Consider the following 25,692-nt stretch of genomic DNA (forward strand, 5'->3'; position numbering starts at 1 on the left):
ATCAGCATCACTGGTCTTAGGCCCGCACTCTCAGGACTGTGCTGGGGGAGGGGTTGTCACTGTGCCTGGGATGACAGCGTGTGCTGTGTACCCACAGGTGGAGGTGAGCCCTCTGGAGAATGCCATCCAGGTGGTTGAGAATAAGAACCAGGAGCTGCGGGCGCTGATCAGCCAGTATCAGCACAAACAGGTGCACGGCAACATCAATCTGCTCAGCATGTGCCTGAACGGCGTCATCGATGCGGCTGTCAACGGGGGCATCGCGCGCTACCAAGAGGTGAGCGGCCCAGACCACACCCGCAGCAGGCGGCCCAGCGGGGAAGGTGCTTCTTGGAGCTCTCTTCTTGAGACTCCAGCCTCCCAGGGCAGCCTTCCCAACTGCCCTCTCCGGGCTGTGCCTCAGCTGACTCAGAATGGTCCTGGGGTGAGGCTTCAAGCTCCCTCCTACTCCCCTTTCTGTGGCTTGCCTCTCCCACTGGACCTTCTCTTTTTTATTCTTTGAGCTCGGACAGATGGGTAATCCGTCTGATTATGGAAGGTGTTAAGTGGCCTCCAGGAGGAGCCCTGGAGCCCAGCTCTTCACAAGGAGTTGCGGGTGGCTAAGAGCCTGGCGCCGCACCCTGGCCGCCAGCCTGGTCTGCTCTCCCCAGGCCATCCAGGCTCCCTGAGGGGCTGGGACCAGCATCCAGGCTTAGATTATTTGGCTACCTTCGGTTCTTCTGAGGCACCAAAACCACCCCTGTGACTGCAGAAGGTTGGAGCAGGCCAGGCTAGAGACGGAGGAGGCAGAACCTGCCTTTCAGGTGGTAGTCTCCACCTCAGAGGCAGTCCTGGAAGGAGTCTCCCGACTTAGCCTTTCCTTTCACAGGCCTTCTTTGATAAAGATTATATCACCAAGCACCCAGGAGACGCAGAGAAGATCACCCAGCTCAAGGAGCTCATGCAGGAGCAGGTATGTCACGCGGGGCTTTGGGGCCAGTGGCCAGGAGGGAAAAGCTAGGCACCACAGGACCACGGCAGTTCTCAAGAGCTACCCACTGGCTTGCAGAGTGGCCTCGTCTGTCTCCCTGATAGGTCCATGTCCTTGGAGTTGGGCTGGCCGTTCATGAGAAGTTTGTGCACCCAGAGATGCGTCCTCTGCATAAGAAGCTGATTGACCAGTTCCAGATGATGCGGGCCAGCCTTTACCACGTAAGCGACCCTGCAGGGGCCCATGCTGCACAGAACCAGCCTTTCTTGCCCAGGGAGCAAGCCAGTGCAGCCGGCCTTTGGGGGTGGGGGGGTGGGTGAAAAGCTGCTCCCGCCACAGAGAGCCAGGAGGCAGAGGTGAGTGCTGTATCCAGGCGAAGGTTGCCCAGGATCCCCTCATTCACTCCCCTCCCTGAGGAGGAGTCAGATCCAAGGGCAAAGGATGTTTTCCAAGGTACTGCGCTGGTGAAGAAAGGTTTTCATATGAGGAGGAAAAGAGCTAAAATATATGGCCCACATGTAGACATCTCTTTGGAGATATTTTCCATCCCGAGAACCTACAGAGGTAAGAAATAGTCTGAGCCAGCTCCTTCTCCCCATCTCCCTCTTTCTCCTCTTTTCCTTCCCATTTTATGTCCTCTCCTCCCCATCCCTCTTCCTTCTCTTGACCCATCCCCTCTACCTCCTTTCCATCCCTCCCTCCCTCTTCCTCAGACCCAGCTGGTGACCCAGACTCACATCTGACAAAAGCCTGGAGGGAGTAGTATTTCTGTACTGGCTGCTCTTAGAGGGGTCAGCAAGGCTCTGAGCCTGCCCCAGGCTCCAGAAGTTCCCTCGGACTCTAGCCTGCCTCTTAGCCTCCACGGCAGGGTTCAGCCCAAGGACTGATGCATGCAAGCAAAAGGAGAGCCTGTGTTCCAGGACTAGGGTTCAGTGGTCTTGAGCCCCCGTTTACATGCCCTCACCCCATTTTCAACCATGAGGCTGACTCCAAGTGTTTTCTGGAGAAACTTATCTGCTAAACAGGTTGGCTGCCAGATCTCAAGGGGTGTGAACCCAGTTCCTACGGCAAGGGAAGCAGGGCTGTTTGGTGTGGGGCAAGGCCGTCAAGGACAAGAGGTTCCTCTTCAGGGTTGATCACTGGCCTGAGGGAGGCTGGACCACTAAGATTCAGCGGATCTGGCCGGTTGGGGTTCACTTGCCTTGTTCTTGATGCTGGAGCTTCTGGTCATGTCAGGCCCCCAGTGCAGGTCTCAGCATTCCTGCACAGGTATAGATAGCACGAAATGTAAAAAAAAAAAAAAAAAAAAGAAAAAGAAAAAAAGAAACTTGTCCATAGTTTGACAGGTGGGCACATTTTCCAGAGGGAAGTCCACAGAGCCTGAGATCTCCCCTTTCTTTAATGATTCTCCCACAGTATTTCAGGATGAAACATTGCAGAGAAAGTGAAAGTCTGGTGGGTATTCCATTATCTCTCATTCTCGGCTGGTCTCTGCTGTGTGCAAACTTCCCTGTCGCAGCAGGTGACCCAGGTAGGCTAGAGCCTGGCCAGTGGGGCAAGGGATGTCCTCCGCCATGCAAGGCTGTTGGGCCACTGCAGCAAGAAGCAGAAAATACCCGCATACATCAGTGTCTCCAGAGCACACATGGAGGTGTCCTCTGCAGTTTACCCTTTTTCATCTCCACGCATTTTGGAAGAAGCAGGTAGAAAACCATATGTTTCTTCAGGCCAAGCTCAGAAGCATCCCCAGTAGGACTTAGGGCCCACAGATGGTGAAGGATTGAAGAACCCTGGACAGTTGTGCTTTGTTTCTCCAGAGTCCACAGACAAGGACCCAGACCAATGTACTATCACCCAGGAGGGTTTGGGTTCAAAAATCTCTGCCAAGATATCCATCTACTTAATAAGAATGTAATCATGTTAAAATAGAACTGTAGTGTTTTTCAATGACTAATGTCAGGATCTGGGGTCCGATCTCTCCACACAGACCATGTCACAGGGAACTTAACCCAGATCACTAAGAGCTGGACCGTTTAGCAATCCAAGAAGCCCAGCTTACAGAAGAGGGGCCCACTGACTGACAGCTGATGGTCAGCTCTTCCTCTCCGGCTCCCCTCGCTTTTATTCCTCTTCTGCCCTGAGAATGCGGTAACACACTCCCATGAACTCAGAGCATCGGGCTCTTCCAATGTGCTCTCTTCGTGGGGTCATCCACGGGCCTCTCAGCCTCTGGCCTAGACTCCGGTGCGGTTGGAGGGATGTTTAGTCATGAAGGGGCTGTTGCCCGCAAGGTCAGCAGTGCAGGCTCAGCCAGCAGTATCAGGTTCTTTCTCTCTGATATTTTTACCACCAGCCCACTCTTCCCTCTCAGCCCTTAATGATGCTTTCTTTCCTCTGATGAAGGGGCCTTCATGTCTCAACAGGAGTTTCCGGGTTTGGACAAGCTCAGTCCCGCATGTTCAGGCACCAGCACCCCACGGGGAAACGTCCTAGCATCTCATAGTCCCATGAGCCCTGAGAGCATCAAGATGACCCACCGCCACAGGTACGGCCTTAGGGTGGGGAGGGTCCCCTCCACAGAGGTCAGTCCGGATTGCAAAGGTCAGAGCAAGGAAGTCTGAGATAGTAGGAGTGTGTACTCGCTTCCACGCCCTCTCACACATGCACACGGCCAGCACACACTCCCGCCTCAGGATCCACGCTCACAGCCAGTCATCCTGGGTGACAGAGGAGTGTGCATGGTACTGTGAGAACACAGAGGAGGGAGCATTCGGGGTAAGTCTTAAATGATAAGTAGACATCTGTGAGGCAGAAACAAGCTGGGGTGAGGAGGGCGATGGAGCAGGATCCGGCAAAGGGACCGCCATGTGCAGGCACCCCAGGAGGCAGCCAGGCCGGCCTGGTCAGCCCCACCAGCAGAGCCTCGTGGCTGGAGTGCAGGGTTTCGGGGCACGGAAGGGGGCCAGTGCCAGCTCTGGAAGGGCCTCCTTCCTTCAGGCCTTCTGTCCCCATCCCAAGGGGAATGAGGGTCCCCAGTTGGCTTAAGGAAGAGAAGCACATGGTGAGGTGGAAGCGTACCAGGTCAGGGCTGGTCTAACCGAGCTCAACAGGGAGATGCGCCAAGCCTCCGGGGCAGGAAGGCCCAGTCAGAGGAGGAGGGAGGGAGAGGAGCCTCTCCGGGTTTGTCTTCCGATGGAAGCAGTAAGTCAGCACAGACCGCACCTCCACAAAGAAGGAAAGAGTGAATGAGGGCTGTCTACGACTGAGAGAGTGTTGGCGAACCTGTGACCCCAGATGTGGAGGGAAGCCAACAGAGGTTGCCAGTCAGCTATCTGGTAGCTTGCCCCTAATGGGGAGACACCCCTGGCCTAGGAGCCGATCCCAGCAGGGGGTGGCTGCTGGTTCAGACCAACCCCGCATGGCAAGGGGATCTGGAGTCTTTGACCAGATTTAGCATATCATTCTCAGTCATCCTAACTGAGAAATTGCTGACGTCATCAGACTGAGTGGCCATAAAGCACCAAACTCGCAGTAGAGATTTTGCCATTTACCTCTGGCCTTCACAAACCACGGGAAGCCTGAGCAGCAGGTGAGGGTTCCCAGCCGTCCCAGGCCTCCGATGGATATAAGCATTAGCTACGAAGCCCTCCAAGCCAGTGTTGGCTGAGGCTTGGCATACAGCCTTTTACACCAACCTCTTCCAACTAGCAAGCTTTCTCAGCTCCCAGCCTGACTGGTCCCTATTTCCCACTCTCGTTCACAGCCCCATGAACTTGATGGGCACAGGCCGCCATTCATCATCCTCTCTCTCCTCACACGCATCTAGCGAAGCGGGAAATGTGGTGATGCTGGGGGACAGCTCCGTGGGCGAGGCTCCCGAGGACCTATACCACCATATGCAGGTACCAGAGCTGCCCGAGGAGAATGGCCAAGGCACCGTGAGGACTCGCCTCTCTGCTGGCTGGTCTGGTGTGAGGGCTGGCATCAGTTCTCCGGTTTCTGAACTCAGAACACCCCGAGCCAGTAAAACTGCCTTCCCCTCACACCATCCTGCGTCACAGTTCCCAGGCTTTATTTCCCAAGAAGGAAATCTAGCTTTATTCCTGGTTGCTCTTCGAGATTCGGTGGGACAGACCCTCCTCCAAATTGCCCTCCTTCCTGGCATTCCTGATGGTTGAGTCCTACATCCTCTATGGGCATCATCACTAGAGTCGATCCAACAATCGCGGTCCACGGGTGGCGTGGGTGACCCTTAGTGCCAGCCACCAGCCTGGCCTCCATCAGGACCCAGGCTACCACATCCAGCACTGGGTCTGGGTACCTCATGGCACAAAGAAGCCAACTCTGGGCCAGTCCCACAATCCCGGCCATTCAGACCTCTATCCTGCTGATTTTTCTCCCTTTGCAGCTCGCGTATCCCAACCCCAGGTACCAGGGCTCAGTCACCAACGTCTCTGTTCTGTCCTCGTCCCAGGCAAGCCCTTCTTCCTCCAGCCTGAGTTCCACTCACTCAGCACCATCCCAGATGATTACCTCTGCCCCTTCCAGTGCCCGAGGTAAGGAGGGCAGGGCGCTGCTTGTAGAAGGGAGAGGACAAGGCCTCGTGAGCCCCACTAGTCCTCATGTCATCTGTGGCTCTGTCTTTGAAAGTGGCCCTGTGACTTAGAGAATGTCCCCCTTTCAGCACTAAGGACTCGAGGGTTCTTAGCCCTGGCTCTCTCTCTGGCTGGCTTCAGACCCTGCTCTGAGCAGTGGATGCCACAGAGGGGGCCGGCTGTCGCATCTCCACCTCAGTAAGAGGACGCACAGTCCACGAGAAAGCTCAGTTCTTTTCCGTCGAAATATCTACAAGAATAAAAAAGTTAGGGTACCACTGATTCTTGTCTTGAGGAATTGAGCATGACTGCAAATTTGAAGGCTGAACTTAACCCTGGAAAATGTTATTCTAAAAAGTAGCAATAACCAAAAAGACCTTGTTCAGTTGAGAAAGGCTTAATCAGGAGAAATGGCTCTGTGAAAAGCTATGTACTTTGCCAGTTATTGCCTGATTTCTTATCAGTCTGCTAAAGTCTCGTTCTCTGAGAGCCTGCATCTTTTTCACAATCTGATCCTAGTTCTCACAGTGAAATCTGGTCCTCTGTCCTTTTAGACAGAAGGGTTGTGGTGGAAGGGCAGTTGGCTGTGGGAACTTGGACCTGGTGCTTCCTGGGATGGCTGTGCGGGACAGTGACCGAGGGAGCGGTCTGAGCTCGCCGGCCTGGCCTGGGGCTGGCCGTTGCTGTCGTGAGCCCATAGTCTGAGCCCATAATCATAGTCTGGGGCTGGAGGCATCTAAAGGTTCAACTAGGCTGGCTCACTCATACAACTGGTAGCAACTATCACCCGGGAGCTCAGCTGGGGCTATCCACCTGAGTCCCTGTGTAGGGCCTTTCCCTGCAACCTGGGCTTCTTATCACCCAGACTTGGAAATCCCATAATGTCCCTTTTGTCCCATTCCATTGTCTGGTCAAGTCCCTAAGGCCAACCTAGATACCGGGGTGCGGAATGAGACTTCACCTCACAGTGTGAGGAGAGGCGTGTGTGTTTTTGGAGGGAAGGCATTGCAGGTTGCCATCTCTGGAGGCCAGCTATCGCAGGAGCCAAACTTCAGGGTATCACAAAGAGAAAGGCTGACAGAAGCCCCTGCCCTTTCTGGAGTAGACATTAAGTACAAAAGTAAACGAAAGGGCTAAATGGAACTGGGCCCAAAGTATAGACGAGGGCAGAGGCAATGAAGAAAGAGCATGGATTCATTCCCTGGCGGCCTACACCATCCACGCAAGCTGTGTGCGGGCGTATTTGGAGAAAACCATGGGCCCCCTAGGGAGCCTACCAGCAGCAGGCCTGTGAGAGAAGATGGAGAGGTCTGGACCCAGCATCACAGACAAAGACTAATATTTTCAGATAAATATGGGAGATGCAGTAGACGATGCCCTAGGGGCACAGAAGGAAGAGAGCAGTCCACGCTGTTTCTGGGGTTATGGGTGAAGGGAAGGCTTTCATGGAGAAGGGGTTCTGGAGGGTCCTTTGCATTGGAGGCACTTTCCCCCCAACCCAGGAGTGGTCATGACACCAGTGGCCTTCCCCACCAGGCCCGGTGACACTGTCTGCTATAGTCCCTGTTGATTTGGAAACCTTCAGAAGAAAGGCCTACAAGGCCTTTTTCTAAACGCTTGCCCTCTTTCTCAACTCTTTTGAGTACGCAGCTCCCTCTAGTGGTAAAAAGACTGATTGGGCCTAGGGAACGGGCATTCTGATTGGTCCTCCTTGAGTAACTCTGTGGTGCTGGGACTTAGCCTCCCTTTGGTTTAGCCAGGCTACCACACAAGTAGTACAAAAGTCCTGTGACAGAGAAGCCCTTGTGGTGTTTAAATATTTTCATGAGGGCGCCTGGGTGGCTCAGTGGGTTAAGCTGCTGCCTTCAGCTCAGGTCATGATCTCAGGGTCCTGGGATCAAGTCCCACATCAGGCTCTCTGCTCAGCAGGGAGCCTGCTTCCTCCTCTCTCTCCCTCTGCCTGCCTCTCTGCCTACTTCTGATCTCTCTCTGTCAAATAAATAAATAAAATCTTTTAAAATAAATAAATAAATAAATAAATATTTTCATGAAAAGTAGCTGTCAGTCTCTGCTCCTGTGGGATTGGCTGCCCAGGGCTGAGAGCAGTTGAAAGAGCAGTGGGTGGCAGAGTTGAAAATCTCAGCAGTAACACCGAGCACCCCTTTGTTATAGCACCAGAGGAGCCTCCATCCTGTGGGTTCAGATCCTCAGCGGAGCACCTTGGGCCTTCAGGCTGCTGTCTGCCCATCCTAGCACCTGGACCCAAAGCAGGACCTCGAGTGTGCAGAGCTGAGTTTGGCCTTGTGAGCCAGGCTGCAAGCTGTACGAGGCCGGCAGTCTGCCTGCCGTGTCCCAGCTGCCTGCCTGGTGTGTGACACGTGTTAGAGTCAACTCTAACTGCGTGGTGTCAGGGTGCAGTTCTCCTCTGGGCACACAAGTGGAGGGGAGCCCTGTCCAGAGCTGTGGCTGCCGGGACTCAGGGAGCATCCAGTTCCTTGCTAGAAAGGCACTATAGAAATTGGTGGAATTAGGAGCTCTTTTCCATTTGTCTGTAAACAACCCCTACAAATTTTTGTTATATTGACTTCTGCAAAGTATTTAAGCCTTATCTTCTGGGTCGAAAATGGGCACAAGAGGGGTAGCTCAAGGAGCCTGGGGGCAGGCTGAGTGCAGAGACCTTTGTCAGTTGTCCCTGAAGGTGGGAGAACCACAAGCTCTAAAGAAGGCCCCAGGGACCCTGGGCTTCAGGGACAGAGCCTCTGGAGCTGCAGATTCACCTCCCAGATGGAGCCCAGGGGCCCACGGGTGTCACTGAGAGCAAACCACAGAAGGCCTTCTACCACTGGAGCCAGCCATAGTCTGCCAGGAGGCTAGTTCCTCATGGACTTGCTGGCATCTGGCACGATGTGTGGGGCACATGTGGAGGGCCTTCCAAGTTATCCATTCCCAAGGAAAGCTAGCAAGTTATTCTGTCTGTTTCTGTGGAAGACCCTCTCATGGCCCATGGTTGACAGGTTCCTGGGCCTGCAGCTATGGGCTGCATGGATGGGGACCCAGTCATACCGTGTCTCGTGCCATCTGGCCTCTGTAACAGCCCCTTGGGCCAGAGATCACCACAGAAGCCTCACAAGAGAAGAGCATGAACCACGTCAACTCAGGAGCCTGGGTTCAAGGCCCACAAGTCCTAGACTAGCTCCATGACCCCCGAGTTCACTGAAGGGGGAGTGTCAGAGTGAGAATCCCTGGAGAGCCCCCTGAACACAGGGCCCTGGAGCCCCTGCCATTCTGGCTCTGGAGCTGCAGTAGGATAGCCAGGAAGCCAGGGCCAGGCTCTAGAGGACCAGAATCTGGGAAGGAGAAGCCTCTGGGCAAAAGTGCTAGGGAGCCAGGTGAGAGTAGGGCCAGTGGGGTCCAGAGGCAGTAAGTGTATGGAGACATCGGGCATCATAAGAGCTGTGCCATTGTGTTACCCTAGTGTCTCTGTCTCTGTGTGATGGCTCCATTGCCAGCCTGCCTGTGCCCATGCCTGGGCCCCCTGAGAGAGCCCACACCTGGGCCACACCCATCTCCCAGGTGCTGGGGGCCCTCTGGGTCCTAGCTCCTGTCCTCAGTTCTCCTCATCTGCCTCTGAGCGTGGTGAGGGGGCTCCGTCAGTGGGCCTGCGTTGCCCCCGCCATCTGCAGTGTGCCTGCCACGGCCAGGGCAGCAGGGGCAACCCCCCACCACCATCTCACCAGCAGACTCTGCTTCATTCCTCCTGTGCTTGCTGAGCTCATCCTTCCGCCAGCTGCGAGGGGATGCCAACCTGCGTTCCCTGGCCCCCAGGATGCTTGCCCACTGAGCCCTCCATCTGTGGCTTGTCATCTGTGCGTGATTGTTCTCACTTGGTTACAGGCTCTCCCTCTCTGCCAGATAAGTACCGCCACGCCCGGGAAATGATGTTGCTGCTGCCCACGCACCGGGACCGCCCGAGCAGCGCCATGTATCCGGCAGCCATCCTGGAGAACGGACAGGTAGTAGACCCAGACTCCTGACTGCCCTCTGCTGCAAGTGTGTCGGCCTGGGCTTCTCTCATTGCATCTGCTAGGCTTTCTGTGCTGTCATCCCAGCCTCCTTCATTCTGCCTTGAGACCCTCAGAAGGCTGCTGGGCCCCTGGACAGGGACCGTGGTGGCTCTGAGGACCAGCACCCCAGATGGAGTGCAGCTGTGGGGAGAATGGTGGCAGGTTGGAGCCACCATTGCTCCGGTAGCTATCTGTCCTTCTTGCCTGCCTCCTGGACTCCTCAGCCCAAAAAAGTCTAGCAGAGGGAACTGGTTCTTTCCTGTCCTGGGAAGGTCATGGTGGACACAGGTCTGGAGGATGGCTTTCCTCCCTGTGTGTGTGAAGGGCACCCTCACTCAGGCAAACTCTGCCTCTTGCATCCATCCCTCCATCTAGCCGAAGCCCCTCGCTGCCTGCTGGGACTGCTCCCCACCGTCTGCACAGCTCTCCAGACACCCTCCCTGGGGGCCTTGAACCAAAAGCCATAGGGATTAGCTCCTTGCCCTGCCTGGTCCACCTGCCCTTCTATCAGAGTCCATGAGAGTCACCTTCAAGCAGCTGTCACCTAGTCCAGAATGCGAGCAGTTTCTCAGTGGTACCTCCGGGGGCCGTGCCAGGGGAGGGAGCAGGCCTGCTCTGCAACTGCCTATCAGATCAGTGGGCCCTGTCTATGATTTTCCGGGCTTGAATGCTGCCCCTACCCTCAGTGCAGGCTTAGGCCTGTGATGGCACCTCTGGGAGGCTAGGTCTGCCAGTGCTTAGGGGTGAAGTGTCCCTCATCCTTTCTGCCTGTGGGCCTCCGGGGCAGGACAAAAGGATGCAGTTAGATAACCTCAAGTGCCTGTGTCCTTTCTCTTGGCCACACCCGAGACAGTCTGGAGCCCAGCCAGACATGGTAGGGAATGGCCTCCAATGCTGACATGGCAGCCCTCAGAGCCTGGTAGTGAGGGCCAGTCTTCCTGGGGCCAGCCGGAGCTTCCCAACACATCTCCAGCATGAGCGGTACCACTGCTTTGATTTCCCTGTCTTCTCTTCAAATGTCCTGGCTCCTGGACCCACAGTGCTGCCCCCCCAAGGTATAACTGGTTGTTTTCACCCTCTTTGATATTTCTCTCCTTCCCTCAGCTGCCAAATTTCCAGCGGGCCCTGTTCCAGCAAGTGGTCGGATCCTGCAAACCCTGCAGTGATCCCAATCTGTCTGTGGCTGAAAAAGGTATTGTTCCCCTTCCCAGGTGGCCTCCCCCCATGTCTGTCCCCATCCTGAGCGTCTGACTCTTGTCCCCAAGTACCACCTGGCCGAGGCTGCACCATACTTCAACACCCAGGCCTGTCTGTCTGTCCAAAGTCTTACCAACTCCTGTGCTCACTGTTAAACTGACGCCTGGCATGATGCTACGTTTGGATCCTGTTAGTCTGTGGCTCTTCCTCCCCAGGGTCCACCCTTTGAGAGGCCCCAGCTGCTGCCTGCTCTGAGCCCACCATTATGGACACTTTGGCTGTTCAGACTGTGGGCAGTCACTCCCCTGGGCTCCTCCCAACCAGCCCCAGAATTCAGCAGGCCCTACGGCCTCTTTGGTCACTCTCAACTTGGGCCCTCAGTAACCTCTCCTTGTTGCTCAGAATAGGCATACGGCCAAACAAGCCCCTAGAAAAATGGGAAGAACCAGCTGTGGCAAAGTGAACTTCCCCAGAGACAGTTCTCTCCAGGGGAGCCCCAGGTCCTCTGAGTCCAGTCCTCCTGCAGCCACTTGGGCTGGCGGCTGCTGTGAGTCCATCTTCTCCATTGTGAGCCCATCAGCGTGGGCATGAGACTAGGCAGTTAGAACAGAGGCTGCTTGGCTCATGGATTCGACCCAGTGTTCTGCCACAGCAAGCCACTACAAGTAGCAGGCTCAGACTCACAAGGCCCTGGCCCAAAGGCCCGCAGATGGGGATCAGAGCAATACCTATCCGAGGACTGTGCTACCCCGCCTGCCCCCCAGCCCTGGCCCCATCCTGGCCCTCCTCCCTATAGCGTCCCCTCCCTCACCTCCCTCTGTTGGGCTTCAGGGCACACTCAGTCCCTGGGAGTACAACCTGCTGTCCCATCAGAACTGGTCCCTCCAAAGCCGTCATCATGTTGTCATTGCACCTCCTCACCAACTGCTGTCTGCTGTCCCCAGTGTCATTGTTCCTCTGTCACTCACCACAGAGGACAAGCCTCTGTGTCTTCATTAAGGAGACCAGACATGGGGTCCACAGCCTCAGTGGCTGATGGGCATCAGCACCAGGTGCTCAACCACAGAGGCCATGGAGATTTCCGGCTGAAGATGACTCCCCAGCCTCAAGGCAGCGTGTCCCCGAAACATGCAGCCCCTTGGACCCTGCCCCTGTTACAAAGGCCTCTGGGGCCAAAATCCACTGTGCCTTTTCTTCCCCTGATATGTGGAGCCATCTGAGAGCTAGCTGAGAGCACAGACGGGCTCAGAACTCAAGTGGGTGCCGGGGGGCAGAGCTGGGCCCTACACCAGCTGGACACAGAAGAGCATCAGGCATCAGACCAGGCTGCGGCAGGAAGCTGGGCACGCCCGCCCCCATTTGGTGTGGGAAGGAAAGGGGCTGAGCCCACCTCGGGCATGCCCACACCACAGCGCCAGCACTTCCAGGCAGCAACTGAGACATCCACCTAGTAGGAGCACAGAGGCCAGAGCGATGACTCCCGTAGCCGCTGCCAGGATCCTCCAGGGCAGGAGCGGCACGCACTTGTCACCATTCTCTTGTCATCAGGATCCTGAGTCCCACAAGGACACCACCTCTCTCACTCGTGGTCATCTCTCTTTGCCAGCAACTTTCAGCCCAGACAAGCTTGCCCTCAGGGCTATCGACTGTGCAGCAGGGACCTCAGGCCAGCCCTGGACCTCTGTTAACAGGACAGAGAGAGAGAGGAATGGCCAGGCCACAGCAGGGGTTGCCCCCTCCTCCTAGGCTGAGTCACTCCAGCTTCGATTTTCCACTAGCCCCAGTGCACCTGGGCCACGCAGCAAAGATCCATGCGCCTTGCATCTCCCCGACATCAGGCTGCAGGGTGAACTGGATGGCTTCTCGGTCGCGTGGATGGGCCCAGGCAGGCGCACTTTGTAAAGCCCTGCAGCCTCGCCGGCTTTCTTCCCCCAGAGCCTCCCTGCCCACAGGTTACTTTGGGCTCTTGGGTGAACTTCTGCAGGCCTGCAGTTCTTCTAGGGCCTTGATGTGTACGGAGAGCTTGGGCTGTCAGCACCCTTTTGGGGAAGCTGCCCAGACCCACCTCCAAGCTTCTTAATTTCTAAGATTCGGTGGCTCTTTTCAGTGCTGAGGACCCAGGAGCTCCTGCCCTATCTTGCAGAGAGCCTGTGGGAGAATGGGCCTGTCCTGTTCTTCAGGAGCCCCGGGCTCCCTGAGGAGGACTTCTGGCAGAATCCACCTGGTGCTGTTCATCAGATTCAGAATTCTTTCTTTTAGGCAACAGCTGAGTGCCCGTCCACCCCGTCACTGCCTCGCCCTTCCTGCCACCAGCCGTCCACCGTCCCACGGGACTGTGCAGTCCTGAGAACTGAGTCTGATCAGACAGTGGCGTTCTGCCTTGTGTTCTGCTGCAGGCCCCCACTCCAGCTCCAGACCAGTGGGGAGGAAGAGGAAGGACATCACTTTATCTCAGGCCCCTCCTGACCACATCCTTCTTGAAGGCTGGAGTCCAGCTTCTTCCCTTCCAGAGCCTCTGGGGCCCTAGCTTTCCCTGCTCAGTACCTGGAGCAAGGAGAGCCCAGACCCCAGACTCCTGAGGCCCAGTTTAGCTACAACTGCCTGAGTACAAAGCCAGCGGCCAGGTGCGCAGGTTCTGAACTGCTGCCCTGCCCCTGACAGCCCAAAAGGGAGATTATGCTTCCCGGCTCCACTGGAGTAAAAGCACTTTTCTTGGTGGTGGTATCGGGTCTCCAGGAGGAGCTGGCTATCAGGATTCACATGTCCTCTGCTGCTCTGCTCTGGCAGAGGGCCCCTCGGAGCCTGAGGTCTAGCCATTCCTCGTTTCATCTCCTTCCTGCAAAGTCAGTCATCCCAGCCATGGCTGGGGGACGGGGAGCAAGTATTCTGGCACCGAATGCCTTCCTTAGCACAGGTGGACACTCTTGGTTTCCCTTTGTCCAAGGCCACTCTACCTTGTGTCTGTGGCATGTCGGTGCCAGGAACGGGACCTTTCCCTAAGGCCTCAAAGCACCACTGGTTCCACAGTCCTTCCCCTTCTTAGGGAAGCCACCGGTCCAGCCAGACCTGAGCTGCAACTCTTGGGCTGTATACTCTTTCCTCCAGCAGGCACACGGAACACCGGTCCCTGCCTGAAAACCCCTTGTGCTTTCCAAACTCAGTCAGTGGGCAGAGCTTGCTTGCTACCGCAGGCCCTCTGGGACCCAGCCCCTGCCCAACACCCCCGGCCGGGCACTAGCTCTAGGAGGAAGCGGTGTCTGCCTCCTGCCCTCGGTGCTCCCTGGTTTTCCCACTGGGCCAGGGCAGTCAGAGAGCCCTGACATGGCTCTGGGAGGAGCTCTGTGGCTTCCCTCTTCTACATTCTGTCTCCTTCCTCAGCCCGTTCCACTCTGCTCTGCTCATTTCTTCTGTTCTCTATCCTCTTCCTGGCAAGTCCCACAGGCTGCAGACATTCATTCCTTGCTAGCCTCTCAGCTTGCCTCCCCCTAAGTATTCTTCAGATGCCCACTCCCTCTGGTGCCATCCTCGTAAGCAGCTTCTGTCCCTCTCCTCTGGGCCACAGCATCTCACTTGGCCAGCTTTTTGGCGGGCTGGCGTGTCACTCCTACACGTGCTGGGTACATAGTGCACACCTGGAGAAGCCAGAGGCCATAGAATGGGCTTCTCCCCGAGGATGGCTCAAGAAGTAACCTCCCTTCCTGCCATCTGTTTCCACCCTTCAGCGGTGCCAGCAGCCCCCAGCAGCTGGAGCCTGGATAGTGGAGCCCAAGAGGCCCAGCCCTTCCTGTCTGCCCACATGGGGCACATCCTGGCCCCCCCAGTGCCTCCCCGAAGCCTGCTGCATGGTAAGAAGACCTCCAGCGGGTCCCTCAGATAGTCCCTGGTTTCAGACTCTACTCAGGGGCAAGGACAGCAGACCTCCAAACTAAGAAGATGGGCCATTCCCTGGGCTGACTCAGCCAAGGAAAAACCATCCCCACCACGGGAAGGATCCTGCTGGGCTTTGGGGTCTGTGAGGTTTCCAAGTACAGCAGGTGAGCTCAGTCAGGCCTTCCCAGCCAGGGGGGCCGAAGACAATGGAACCGACTGTGCCAAGCCTGCTACCCACCAGCTTGCCGGAGGGCTGCCAGTTGGCGGCGGCCTGTCATCCTGTGGGCTCTGATGTACTCGACCTTCTTGACTTTCTGTGTGGCACAGGTGTCTTTTACTCCAGCAGCCTGTTTTGGAGAACTCCAGTGAAAAGAGAGGTTTTCCTGTGGCCTTCAACACTGAGAGGTCCCCAGGAACCTCTTCCCACGGCTGCCCAGTTGGCCCAGCAAGATGTGCCCACACAGCCCCAGAGGGGTCCCAGCTGAGGCTCTGGTTCTATTCCCTTTGCAGGTCATTACTCCCTACACTTCGACGCCTTCCACCACCCCCTGGGTGACACCCCCCCGGCCCTGCCTGCCCGGACTCTGCGCAAGGTAATGTACTGAAGCAACAGCCCCAGCGGGGATGGGGGTGGTGAGCGGAACCTTCTGGTCTGCTCTGGAATCAGCTCTACGAAATGAGCCACAGCCCTCCCTGTTCCCTCCCAGAGCGCCCAGCCGATGGAAGCTAGGGGTGCCCAGGGCCCCACGCTTGCGATGCAGATTACTGATGTGTCCTGGAACCAGTGTGATGGGGCCAGGGAGGTCAGGGGGACAGCAACACACAGTGCCCAGGGTGCACGGGCAAGGGGCAGTGAGGGGCTGGGGGGCTCCTGCTGGTGTCACCAGGTAACGGCACACAATTCAAGAAGGCAAGAAATACTCCCATGGTAGATGGTAGATTATTTTAAACTGGAGTCCAGTCAAAAGCAAGAGGCAGAGGCAGCAAAGTCTCATGAAAACTCACTCGTTTTTCTGCACATTGGAAAAGATGGACTCAGTCACAGGTTTTAGCAGCAGAGCCCATGGTCCTGGGGGTTCTTTCTGCTCTGCCCACTGGCCTGCTGACCCAGCCTTTCTGTCAGCACCCCAGAGCCACGGGGTGCAAGTGCCTAGTGCTCGGGGCAGAGCCATTTCTGCCCACAGAGATGGTGCTGATTCTGGGGCTCCCCTGGCTTGCTGGGAATAGGCTGCCGAAGAGACCAGTGGGCAGCCAGTGAGTGCGAGCACCTGGCCCTTTCTCCACACAGCAGGCCGCCAGCCCATCTGCAGGAGAAGTTCTAACATGCCCACCCTTTGCTTTGCAGTCTCCTCTCCACCCTATCCCGGCCTCCCCCACAAGCCCCCAGTCGGGTCTGGATGGCAGCAACTCTACCCTGTCGGGCAGCGCCAGCAGCGGCGTGTCCTCCCTGAGCGAGAGTAACTTTGGGCACTCCTCGGAGGCCCCGCCTCGGACCGACACCATGGACTCCATGCCGAGCCAGGCCTGGAACGCCGACGAAGATCTCGAGCCACCCTACCTCCCTGTCCACTACAGCCTCTCCGAGTCCGCAGTCCTGGACTCCATCAAGGCCCAGCCATGCCGAAGCCACTCAGCCCCCGGGTGCGTCGTCCCTCAGGACCCCATGGACCCACCCGCGCTGCCACCCAAGCCCTACCACAGCCGCCTGCCAGCCCTGGAGCACGAAGAGGGCGTGCTGCTTCGCGAAGACGCTGACCGGCCCCGGGGCCTGCACCGCAAGGCCTCTCTGCCCCCTGGGAGCGCCAAGGAAGAGCAGGCCCGCCTGGCCTGGGAGCACAGCCGCGGGGAACAGTGAGGGGCAGGGAGGCGGCGGGGACACCGCCCGCGGTGAGCAGCTTGCCCAGCCACTCCAGGTCTGAGAAGCAAGTCCCCCCTACCCCAGGGAGCTGAGAGGCCCGGCACTCAGGAGAGAGCCACCCCGAGTCTACGTTCTACTGCCGTGAACTCGTGTGTTGCCATGTACAGAGGCCACAGCAGCATGAAGGGTTGTGGCTTCTCTTTTTAGTTCATTTTCTACGTTTCCATTTCTATGGGTTTTCCTTTCTTTCCTTTGTGCAGTAGATGCTTTCTTCCTCCTGCAGTTCCAGACCACGTGGAGCTATACGGAGATATTGCACAGACAGAATTGCTTTGCAGCTTTGCAGGGCCCGGGGGTCGGAGCCCAGGCCCTCCCTCCAGGGCAGAGAGGCACAGAAGAATGGAAATTGCACTAGGGACTTCTTCCGCTGCTGCATGGACAGAAGAGCTCATGGTTGTATTCAGGGATTGCAAGGACCACGTGGACTACATGTCACAGGTGGACAAGGGAGCTACAAGCCGTTTTGCACAAAAGCCTACCCACCCGCCCACTCTTCCATCCAGGAGTGTGCACCTGAGGGGCTGCTTGGGCCAACCTGCCAGCTCAGGCATGTGATCTGGCCTAAGGCACGCCCAGGGCACACTGCCAGGCTTCCGTGGGCCAGCCCTGCCTTCCACTCTACCTTGGATTTTTCCCTCCATCGCTTTTATTTCTGACCATTTGCTCACTTCCACTCTCAACACACCTCATGCCCTGCAGGAGCCCCCCTGGCGAATGGATCTGCAAAGGTTATCTCCCACCCTCTTGGGTTTGAGTGGGGGTATGGAGCCAGAGGGACTAGGCACCTTCCTCCCCCGGGGTCCAGGAGGCCAAGTGTTGAGAGAAGAGCTGGCATGGGAGTGAGGCTGGGGTGTGGCAGGGGCCGGAAATCCTCTGAGCTTTCAGAAGTGGCCAGAATGCCTGTCGTCCAGCTCCTGAATCAGGGATTTTCAGCACTACCTCTGAGCAGTGGGGCTGGCTGCCCAGCCAGGCTTCCAGCCCTGAGGACTCGCGGTCAGGTTCTGCAAGCTCCTGGGTAAAGAGGGTGGGAGGGAGCTCCCCCTTCTGGAAGCAGAGAGCCAAGCAGGTTGAATTATCCTCTTCCAGGTGGCCAAGTGCAGTTGTCTTCTCAGCCCCTGCCCCTTGTCCCTCGTGCCTCCCTCCCCCACCCCCAACATACTCCAGGCCCACGGGGACCACCACTCAGGGTTCGGGGCGGGCATGAGGCTACTTTCTCCAGCCTCCCCAGTCTGTTGGGCAGAGGGCAGTGGTGTCTTTATAGGAAACTCTTTCAGGTCAGGGCATTGATTTTCCTCTTGGTTCATTATTTGGGGGGATAGGGTGGGATGGGGATAGTATCTTACCAGGGTGCTTCTAAGTTACTTTAAAAAAAAATAGTCTACAGTATTTTTCTTTCATTTGCTTGAGTTCACAACTTTGATGGTCACAAGGCGGCCTTCTCCTTGTTGAGCAGGTGTGTTCTCCTGTAGTTCTCTTCTGCAGGCCTGACTCGTGGCCAGGCCCCGGGCCCTAGACCCCCACCCCTTCCCTACAGTCCCTCTTTCCAAACAGACAAGGCCGGCCAGGGTGTTCTTCTCTTGTACACAAATGCCAGCTTACTGAACAGGAATGCCAGCAAGTAACCTACTGGGAAAGATGGAGGGGCGCATTACCCTCAGGGTATCTGGGGGGTGCTTCTCACCAGTGTGGGTCCTTCCCGATACTGTAAGGATAGCTCCAGGCAGAGTGGATCAGTCATCGCAGCCCCAACCTCAGAGGGCAGGCCTGGAGCATCTGGTGTTCACAGGTGTTAGAGGATCAGGGGCTAGCTCTGGGTGTGAGACTTCGGTGGGAGGGCAACTTTAGAGTTTAGGGCACTTCTGAACATCAATCCCTGGACAAGGCAGTCATTGCATAAGAACATCGACCTTCTCCACCTGGTGGCCCAGGATGGTAGGGCGGGGAGTTTGGGTTGGTTTGGCCTTGCGTTTTCATGCAAGGTGAGGAGGTTTGTTTTCCCTTTCCATTTTCCCCAACTGGATGAAAAGGACATAATCCAAATCCCTTTTGTTGGAGAACGCCAGTCTGAGGGGAAGTGGGAGGCCAGAAATGAGAATCCTCCGAAAAGATTGTGAAACACTGATTTTCATTCTTTCAAGCTTATTTGTAAATACTTATTTGAATGCTGTGTATTTGTACAGGAATTTGAGCAAAAAATGTATAGAGTGTGATGTCCAATTGGTATTCAGCCCTATAAATGTGTTTTTAACCTCCAGCATTCTGTGCTTATTTAAAATAAGACTTCTAACCATTTCTTTTATGTATTTATGTTTAAAAGTGATTTAAAAATGATCTTACCTGTACCAGAAAGCAAAGTTAAAAGAAAAAAATTTGTACTAGTGTCCCAAGAGGTATTTTACTGTATATATTGTGGTAGCATGTTCTAAATCCAACAAGTAATGTGAATTTTAGATGTAAATATCTGCCACTTGATTTTTTCCCCTTTCCCCATTCCCTTGACTGCTGTGATGTGAATTAAAGATGAATACCTGATACTGACCCACTGAATTCACTGAATGGGAGCAGCCCAAGTGCCCCCTCTCCAATCCTCACCCCCCGGACTCCAAGCCCTTTAGCCTCATAGAAATCTCTCTGCCCAGAGCACAGAGCCAGCCTTTCCAAAGTCCTGCCTTGAGACAGAACCTGAAAGGAGTACAGTCAAAGAGGAAACCCTCTCCAGTGCCTGTCCGCTGACTGGTGGGCCCCCACCTACTCAAGAGGCGCTCCCAGCAACCAGGGATCCCCCGGAGCGTCGCCGCCAGCGGCGGCAGTCCAGCCCTTTAGTTCCCCACCGACGCGGGCCAACTCTGACCGCACACAGACGGCGCCTAACCAGGCCAGGCGCTTTCCTTGGGCCTGGGACGGCAGCTTGGGGAGGGAGGTTGCTTCCTATGGGAAATCCTCCAACCCGAGCTGGTGTCCGGTCAGCCCGAAAAAGGCGGCCTCCAGCCTAATGCGCACCTTCGGGCCTGGTCGGCAGGAATCGCGGGCGCTCCCCGAAGCCTAGGTCCCCCACTCGGGATCGTTTTAAAAAATGGCAAGGACAGTCACCCGAAGCCTGCCCTTTGCGCAGCAATTGATGCAAGAGATGATGGCCTGCGCCACGAGTCGGGACCCCGAAAGGGGAAGTCCTAGGGGCTTCTCGGGCCAGCATAGGGCCCAGAGCAGAGGGTACCGGGGACAATTCTGGAGGCGCGGACCTACCGCCGAACCCCACTCCAGCCCGAGCCTTCCGGCTTCAGGGACCGCCGCTGCCCCTACTCAAGATGGCGGCCCGGGCCGCTTCCGCCGCCCCCGCGGCCACTTCCGGCCGGACGCCCTGGTTCAATCAGCGGCCGACAACTGTCTAGGGCTAGGGCGGGTGACGCTACCAGCCAATAGGAAAGGGCAGCGTGGAGCCGCCGGTCTGGGCTCCCAGGCGCGTGGACCAATAGGAGCGCGGCGTGTGGGAGGGCGCGGGGGCCGCCCGCCAATGGGGAACTACGGCGCGCGGCCGGGACCTGGAGGTAGCGCCTCGCGGCGGGCGCGGTTCAGTCGGGCGGCGGCGGCGGAGGAGGAGGAGGTGGAGGTGGAGGATGTGGGCCACGCACGGGCTGGCGGTGGCGCTTGCTCTGAGCGTGTTGCCGGGCGGCCGGACGTTGCGGCCGGGCGACTGCGAAGGTGCGGCGGGTTTGGGGTTCGCGCGCCAAGGCTGGCTTGGCGGCGCTGAACACCACCGAACGGCCGAGAGGCCGGGGCTGGAACGGGAGGGGGCGGCGGCCGGTCCCAGCGGGGTCCGCCCGAGAAGGAGAAGACGCCGGCCTAGGAAACAGCTCCCGGGCCTAGGAAGCTAGTCCGACAAGAAAAAGTTGGGACCAGATCGTGCAGAAAACTTGGCTTGACATTGCGATAACGCCGGAGTTTGTGTCCTTCCCCATCACTGGGGCAGAGGCTCTCCCTGGCTCAGGTCCGGAGCTCCTAGGGCCAGCCTTGAGCACCGCGCCGGGTCCGGTGGGCTTGCGGAGCCGCACCTCGGGGTTCGGTGTTGTGTTTGGAAATGAGAAGCATTTGGATCGTTTTTGTCTTCGCTCTCCGGTTTGGCCTCTTATGAGGTCACAGTGAGCCCATCTCAAGGACACGTGTTCAGTCTCGGCATAAACTTTGTGGAAGGAGCAGGGAGGAGCCGTGTGTGGGTCATTTGGTGATGCTCGTTCCCCGCGTGCCCTGGGTGCACCAGGGGACCCCAGCAACCCGGAGCCGGGTTCTATCGGCCTGTGGGCACTTGAGAAACCCCGGTGATGGAAAAACTCACCTCCGTGTCTCCTATTAAAATTGCTGACAGTGTTCCCTCCTGGTGGATTGGGGTGCAACTTGGTGATTGCTGAGCATCTCCCTTCCCCCTCTTTTCCAGTCTGTATCTCCTATCTGGGAAGATTTTATCAGGACCTCAAAGACAGAGATGTCACATTCTCACCGTCCTCTATTGAAAAAGAACTTATAAAATTCTGCCGGGAAGCAAGAGGCAAAGAGAATCGGTTGGTGAGTAGCTGGTTCCCCTCCCTGGCTGGCCCTGCCCCCTTGTGCTCAGGAGGTGTGCCAGTTGTGTCAGTGTGCTGGTGTGGGACTTGAGTGCTTTCATGCATTCTGGAGTTGGGCTATTTTTTTTATCACGTTAGTATTGACTAAGTACCTACTGTGTGCCGGGCACTGGGGGGATCAGTGGGGAGAAATGACAGTTCGGCAAATGATGCCATGGGATGAGTGTACTGGAGAAAATGACCAGGGTGCTGTGGCAGAGAGGGTAGATGTAGATGCAGGTAGAATAGTCAAGACTCTGAGGAAGAGCATCTCTGGCAGAGGGAAGAGCCATTGTGAGCAGGAGAGGCCGTGTGCAAGGACACAAGAAGATAACAAACTGGGCAGGGGGTGGGGGGGCGGCTAGTGCTGATTTGAGGACAAGAGCCTTACTGATGAACCAAGGACTTTTGTAGCTTTAATTTCCCTGGCAGTCGCTGGTTTGTCTCTCTGTTTAAAGGTCTGAATCCTGGTGACGCATAAACTTATTTGGAGGCTGTCAGCTCTGGAACTGGGCATGTATTAAGAGCCCAGGGTTTACACTGACCGAACCTGACTGCCAGTACAGGCAGGGCATGGGAGCATGAGGCCCTGCCAGAGAGAGAGGTTTTGAGCGGTCAGTGTGTTGTGGAGGAGAAGGCCCTCCGGTGGAACCGCCTGAAGGCCACTGTCCTCTCTTGCTGCAGTGCTACTACATCGGGGCCACAGATGACGCTGCCACTAAGATCATCAATGAGGTGTCCAAGCCCCTGGCTCACCACATCCCTGTGGAGAAGGTCTGTGAGAAGCTTAAGAAGAAGGACAGCCAGATCTGTGAGCTCAAATATGGTGAGTGTGGCCAGTCCTTACTGAATCAGCACAGAGCCTTCACGCTCAGGCTTCACGGAGCTGGCTTTCTAGCTGGGAGAGGCGGGTGAGAGACAAGAGCGCGGCCAGTGAGCTGTGTTGTAGACCGGTGGTGCCAAGTGAGGGGTCGGGGGTACGAATCTGGCAGGAGAGGCCTCATGGAGGAGATGACACTCAGCAGACTTCAAAGGCGGCGGATCAGCCCAGAGGAAGAGTGTTGCAGGCAGAGGACACAGTGTAGGACGGGTGGGCAGGGCACAGGGCCTCGCAGGCTGGTGAACATTCGGCTTTAGGTCTTTAATCTGAGTGAAGTTGGGAACGTGGTTTTGTTTGGTTTTGGTTTGCAGGGGCACAGAGAGGTTTTTCCTCCCCAGGACTGATTTATTTTAGAGAAGGGGGGAGCAGGGGGAGAATCTCAAGCTGGCTCCCCACTGAGTATACAGCCCTGTGCGGGGCTTGGTCCCACAACCCCCGATACCATGACCTGAGCTGAAATCGAGAGTCGGACGCTCAACCAGCTGAGCCACCCAGGCCCTAGCAACACGGGTTTTTGAGAGGAGAAGGGATGTGGCCTGACCTGGGTTTAATTGGCTCATCCTGCTGAAGGCCCAGTGATTTTTTTTTTTTTTTAAAGATTTTATTTATTTATTTGACAGAGAGAGATCACAAGTAGGCAGAGAGGCAGGCAGAGAGAGAGAGGAGGAAGCAGGCTCCCTGCTGAGCAGAAAGCCGGATGCGGGATTCGATCCCAGGACCCTGAGATCATGACCTGAGCCGAAGGCAGCGGCTTAACCCACTGAGCCACCCAGGCACCCGGCCCAGTGATTTTTATTATTTTGAAGAGAAATGCTGTGTGCAGACAGGCAGGCCCAAGAATTCCGGGCGCTGCGGCACCCCTCTTGTCGAACGGATCTCTGGTGAAAAAAAGCAGGCCAGGTCCTCAGAGTCAGGACCAGGAATAGTTATCCTTTTCTATAAAACCATCATATTTTATTGTAACTCGAGTATCCAAGGGCCTGTGTTTGCCTACTTGTGTCAAGGATGCCTAGTCTCCTGAGAGGGACCTGGGGCAGGAGCAGTTGGCTCACAGTCTCTCTGTGCTCACAAGTCATGGGGAGTAAGCTCCTAACCAGGGCCTGTGTGGGGAAATTGGAACTAGGGGATCTGTCTACTCTGTCACCCTGGAGCTGTCACTCTGCAGTGACTTCATCTCTACTGTGACTAGTTGTCAAGGCACTTGGGCGCGGCGGGGGGTGTGGAGCAACAACACATTTCTTCTGTAAGGTTCGTCCTATAAGGACCACGTGGCCTCTGTCCTAGTCCTGGGCAGCACTGCATGTCCGGGTGGACGCTGCCAGGGTGAGACCGGCCTTCTGGTGAAAGGGCCTCAGGCCAGTTCCCCCAGATTGGGGCGGTGAGCACGGACACGCAACTGAAGGTGTCTGAAATGTCTGTCCCCCTCCAACCAGTAGGGCTGCTTGCTTTGAGGGCTTGGGGGCTGTGCAGGGGTGACCCTTCCTGGGGCTGGGGCTGGGGGTGGGGTGGGGGTATCTGTGGCCACTCCCACCAGCTCTCCCTGCTTTCTCCTCCAGACAAGCAGATCGACCTGAGCACGGTGGACCTGAAGAAGCTCCGGGTCAAAGAGCTGAAGAAGATCCTGGACGACTGGGGGGAGACGTGCAAAGGCTGCGCAGAGAAGTCTGACTACATCCGGAAGATTAACGAACTGATGCCTAAATATGCCCCCAAGGCAGCCAGTTCACGGACTGATTTGTAGTTGGCCTGGTCCCTGCTGCACCTGAGGGGAAAGCAGCTCACCTGCGTCTTCCCCACAGCCTTTTTGTAATTTATTTTTTAGGCAGGCTCCTGACAATGTCAGGCCTGAAGCCTGGAGCTTTCCTGACGAAGCTGGCTCTCCAGCGCCCCCCTGGGAAGATTCACTTTGTTCTGTTGCTGGTTTACTCTAGGACTTCAAAGTGTGTCTGGGAATTTTTTTATTAAAGGAAGAAAATTTCTAGCTGTCCTTGGAGAATTAAAGTGAATCTGAAATGGGATTTCAACCCTATCGAAGATCCCACCAGTTTATGCTTTCCAGTTCACAAAGAATTGTCCAATATTGTCACATTCATCCCTCAGCAACCAGGGCTACAGACGCCAGGGCAGGACGGGGGCTGAGGTGTCAGGGGCGGGGGCGGGGTGGGGTGGGGAGGCTGTGCCTGATGCGCCATCCCGAGGTGACTTCAAGTGGGAGTTCCAGGAGAGGAGTCAGAAGCTGTGGGGCTCCGTGCAGAGCACAGGGGATTGAATCTGGTGTATGAGGGAGGGGCTTTCGTGGGGCCTTCTCAGAGAATGACCTCAGTAACTGCCAGTGTTCAATACTCTCACGTTTCTAGACATGCTCTTGGCCTGGCTACCTCTGCCCACCACTATCCAGATCCGGCTGTCTACTTGGTTTGTGGTCTGGTGTCCCAAGCTTCTGATGCCTAATTGGGGTTTTGCAAGACTTAACGGGTTGGTTTATACAAAGTCAGTGAGAAGGTGCCTTTTGCCTTGTTGATCAAGAGAAGTCCAACCAATGAAGTCTTGTCCCCAGAGTCTGGTTTTTCAGTTCCTCTCCAGGGCTGGCTTTGGGAAACTCAGTTACCAGCATGAGCTCTGACTTGGTGGAGACCCCTCGGCTTCTTGGGTCTGCCAAGACCACCTGAAGGGAAGGACTAAAGCAGTGCCTTCCCAAGAAGATCTCAGATCACATCATTTATGCTGCTAAATTCAGTCTGCCTCCATAGGCCTTCTTACCACCTGCTGTGGCGTCCACTAAGGAGAGCCAGCAGCAGTCCCACATTTCATATCTTCAACACCAGGTTTCTAGGAGGGAGGAAAGAAGGTTGAACTACTTCTCAGGCCAAGGCAATTAGGTGGGCTATTAAGATCTGACAAGTGCAGTGCCCTGAGGCCCCGCCAGGTACTGGGAAAATCCACACGAAAGTCTTAGGAGGCGGACAGCTGTGGCCTACAGGTTACACTGAACACAGGCACAGGGAAAACCACCCAACCAGTACTGCTCTAGGACTGACCCCCAAGGCAATCTACAAAGGGTTAACTCATTCTGGAAGTGTTCAGATCAGGCAACTGTTAACAGGTATTTCTTGTAAGAGCTTTCCCCTTGCATCTGCCCCAGCTGCTCCAGGAGCAGCTTTATTTATGACCGTGGGAGGAGAGAAAACTCTCTTCCCCACCCCTAAGGTTTCCTTGCAGAAGTTGGGTCAGGTTCTGCGATGCGCCCAGCAGCTCTCTGGAGGTGACACGTTCCCAACGGGGCTTGGGCAACTGGGCGAGCTTCTCCCCGCCGCTACACCTCACCTCTGAAGAGGTCCTGGCCCTGGAGGTGGATAGAGGCACTAGCCAGTGAGAGGTAAGCGTGCAAGCTGTGGTTAACTATTGGATTTGGCCTCCTCGCCCTTAGCTCCGTTGCCGCTGCCCTGTATTACAGCTCACTATCCGCTCGGGAGGCCGCATTAGAGGGTGGACCGTTGTGGCACCAAGGAGACTATTCCCATTCGGTAAACGGCAGGTTTGTTGGCTCGGGTTTCTCTGTCTGAACTCAGACGGGCCTCGCCTTTTGCACTCCTAGCCCATGGT

At 56.2% G+C, this 25,692-nt stretch overlaps 2 protein-coding genes across 7 annotated transcripts in view; both read left to right on the forward strand.

Moving 5' to 3' along the window:
• The window catches only part of DOCK3 (dedicator of cytokinesis 3), a 562,865-nt gene extending 544,887 nt beyond the window's left edge, over positions 1–17,978 (forward strand). For 2 of the 6 annotated variants that reach the window (XM_032320930.1, XM_032320951.1), the window contains exons 44-54: positions 98–277; positions 869–952; positions 1,075–1,191; positions 3,394–3,515; positions 4,734–4,872; positions 5,379–5,526; positions 9,460–9,578; positions 10,734–10,821; positions 14,549–14,671; positions 15,207–15,289; positions 16,042–17,978. In XM_032320930.1, coding sequence (XP_032176821.1) covers positions 98–277; positions 869–952; positions 1,075–1,191; positions 3,394–3,515; positions 4,734–4,872; positions 5,379–5,526; positions 9,460–9,578; positions 10,734–10,821; positions 14,549–14,671; positions 15,207–15,289; positions 16,042–16,551 — 1,713 coding nt within the window. In that variant the 3' untranslated portion in view covers positions 16,552–17,978. The remainder of the gene's footprint in view (positions 1–97; positions 278–868; positions 953–1,074; positions 1,192–3,393; positions 3,516–4,733; positions 4,873–5,378; positions 5,527–9,459; positions 9,579–10,733; positions 10,822–14,548; positions 14,672–15,206; positions 15,290–16,041) is intronic. The other 4 variants (XM_032320941.1, XM_032320956.1, XM_032320964.1 and 1 more) reach the window with 4 other exon arrangements.
• Positions 17,979–19,744: 1,766 nt separating this feature from the next.
• Positions 19,745–24,085, forward strand: MANF (mesencephalic astrocyte derived neurotrophic factor). The gene is made up of 5 exons (XM_032340480.1): positions 19,745–20,014; positions 20,088–20,313; positions 21,044–21,171; positions 21,894–22,035; positions 23,646–24,085. Exons 1-5 carry the CDS (start codon positions 19,745–19,747, stop codon positions 23,828–23,830), a joined length of 951 nt encoding a protein of 316 aa, XP_032196371.1. The 3' UTR covers positions 23,831–24,085.
• The last annotated feature ends 1,607 nt before the right edge of the window (positions 24,086–25,692 follow it).

This window comes from Mustela erminea, chromosome 1, assembly GCF_009829155.1.
Source record: "Mustela erminea isolate mMusErm1 chromosome 1, mMusErm1.Pri, whole genome shotgun sequence".
In the NCBI taxonomy this organism is placed as follows: domain Eukaryota; kingdom Metazoa; phylum Chordata; class Mammalia; order Carnivora; family Mustelidae; genus Mustela; species Mustela erminea.

Coding starts and splice junctions, on each gene's coding strand:
- MANF (XM_032340480.1), top strand. CDS start 19,745: ATGGCCTGCGCCACGAGTCGGGACCCCGAAAGGGGAAGTCCTAGGGGC. Junction 20,015..20,087: donor ACTGTCTAGGGCTAGGGCGG/GTGACGCTACCA, acceptor GTGGACCAATAG/GAGCGCGGCGTGTGGGAGGG. Junction 22,036..23,645: donor GATCTGTGAGCTCAAATATG/GTGAGTGTGGCC, acceptor TTTCTCCTCCAG/ACAAGCAGATCGACCTGAGC.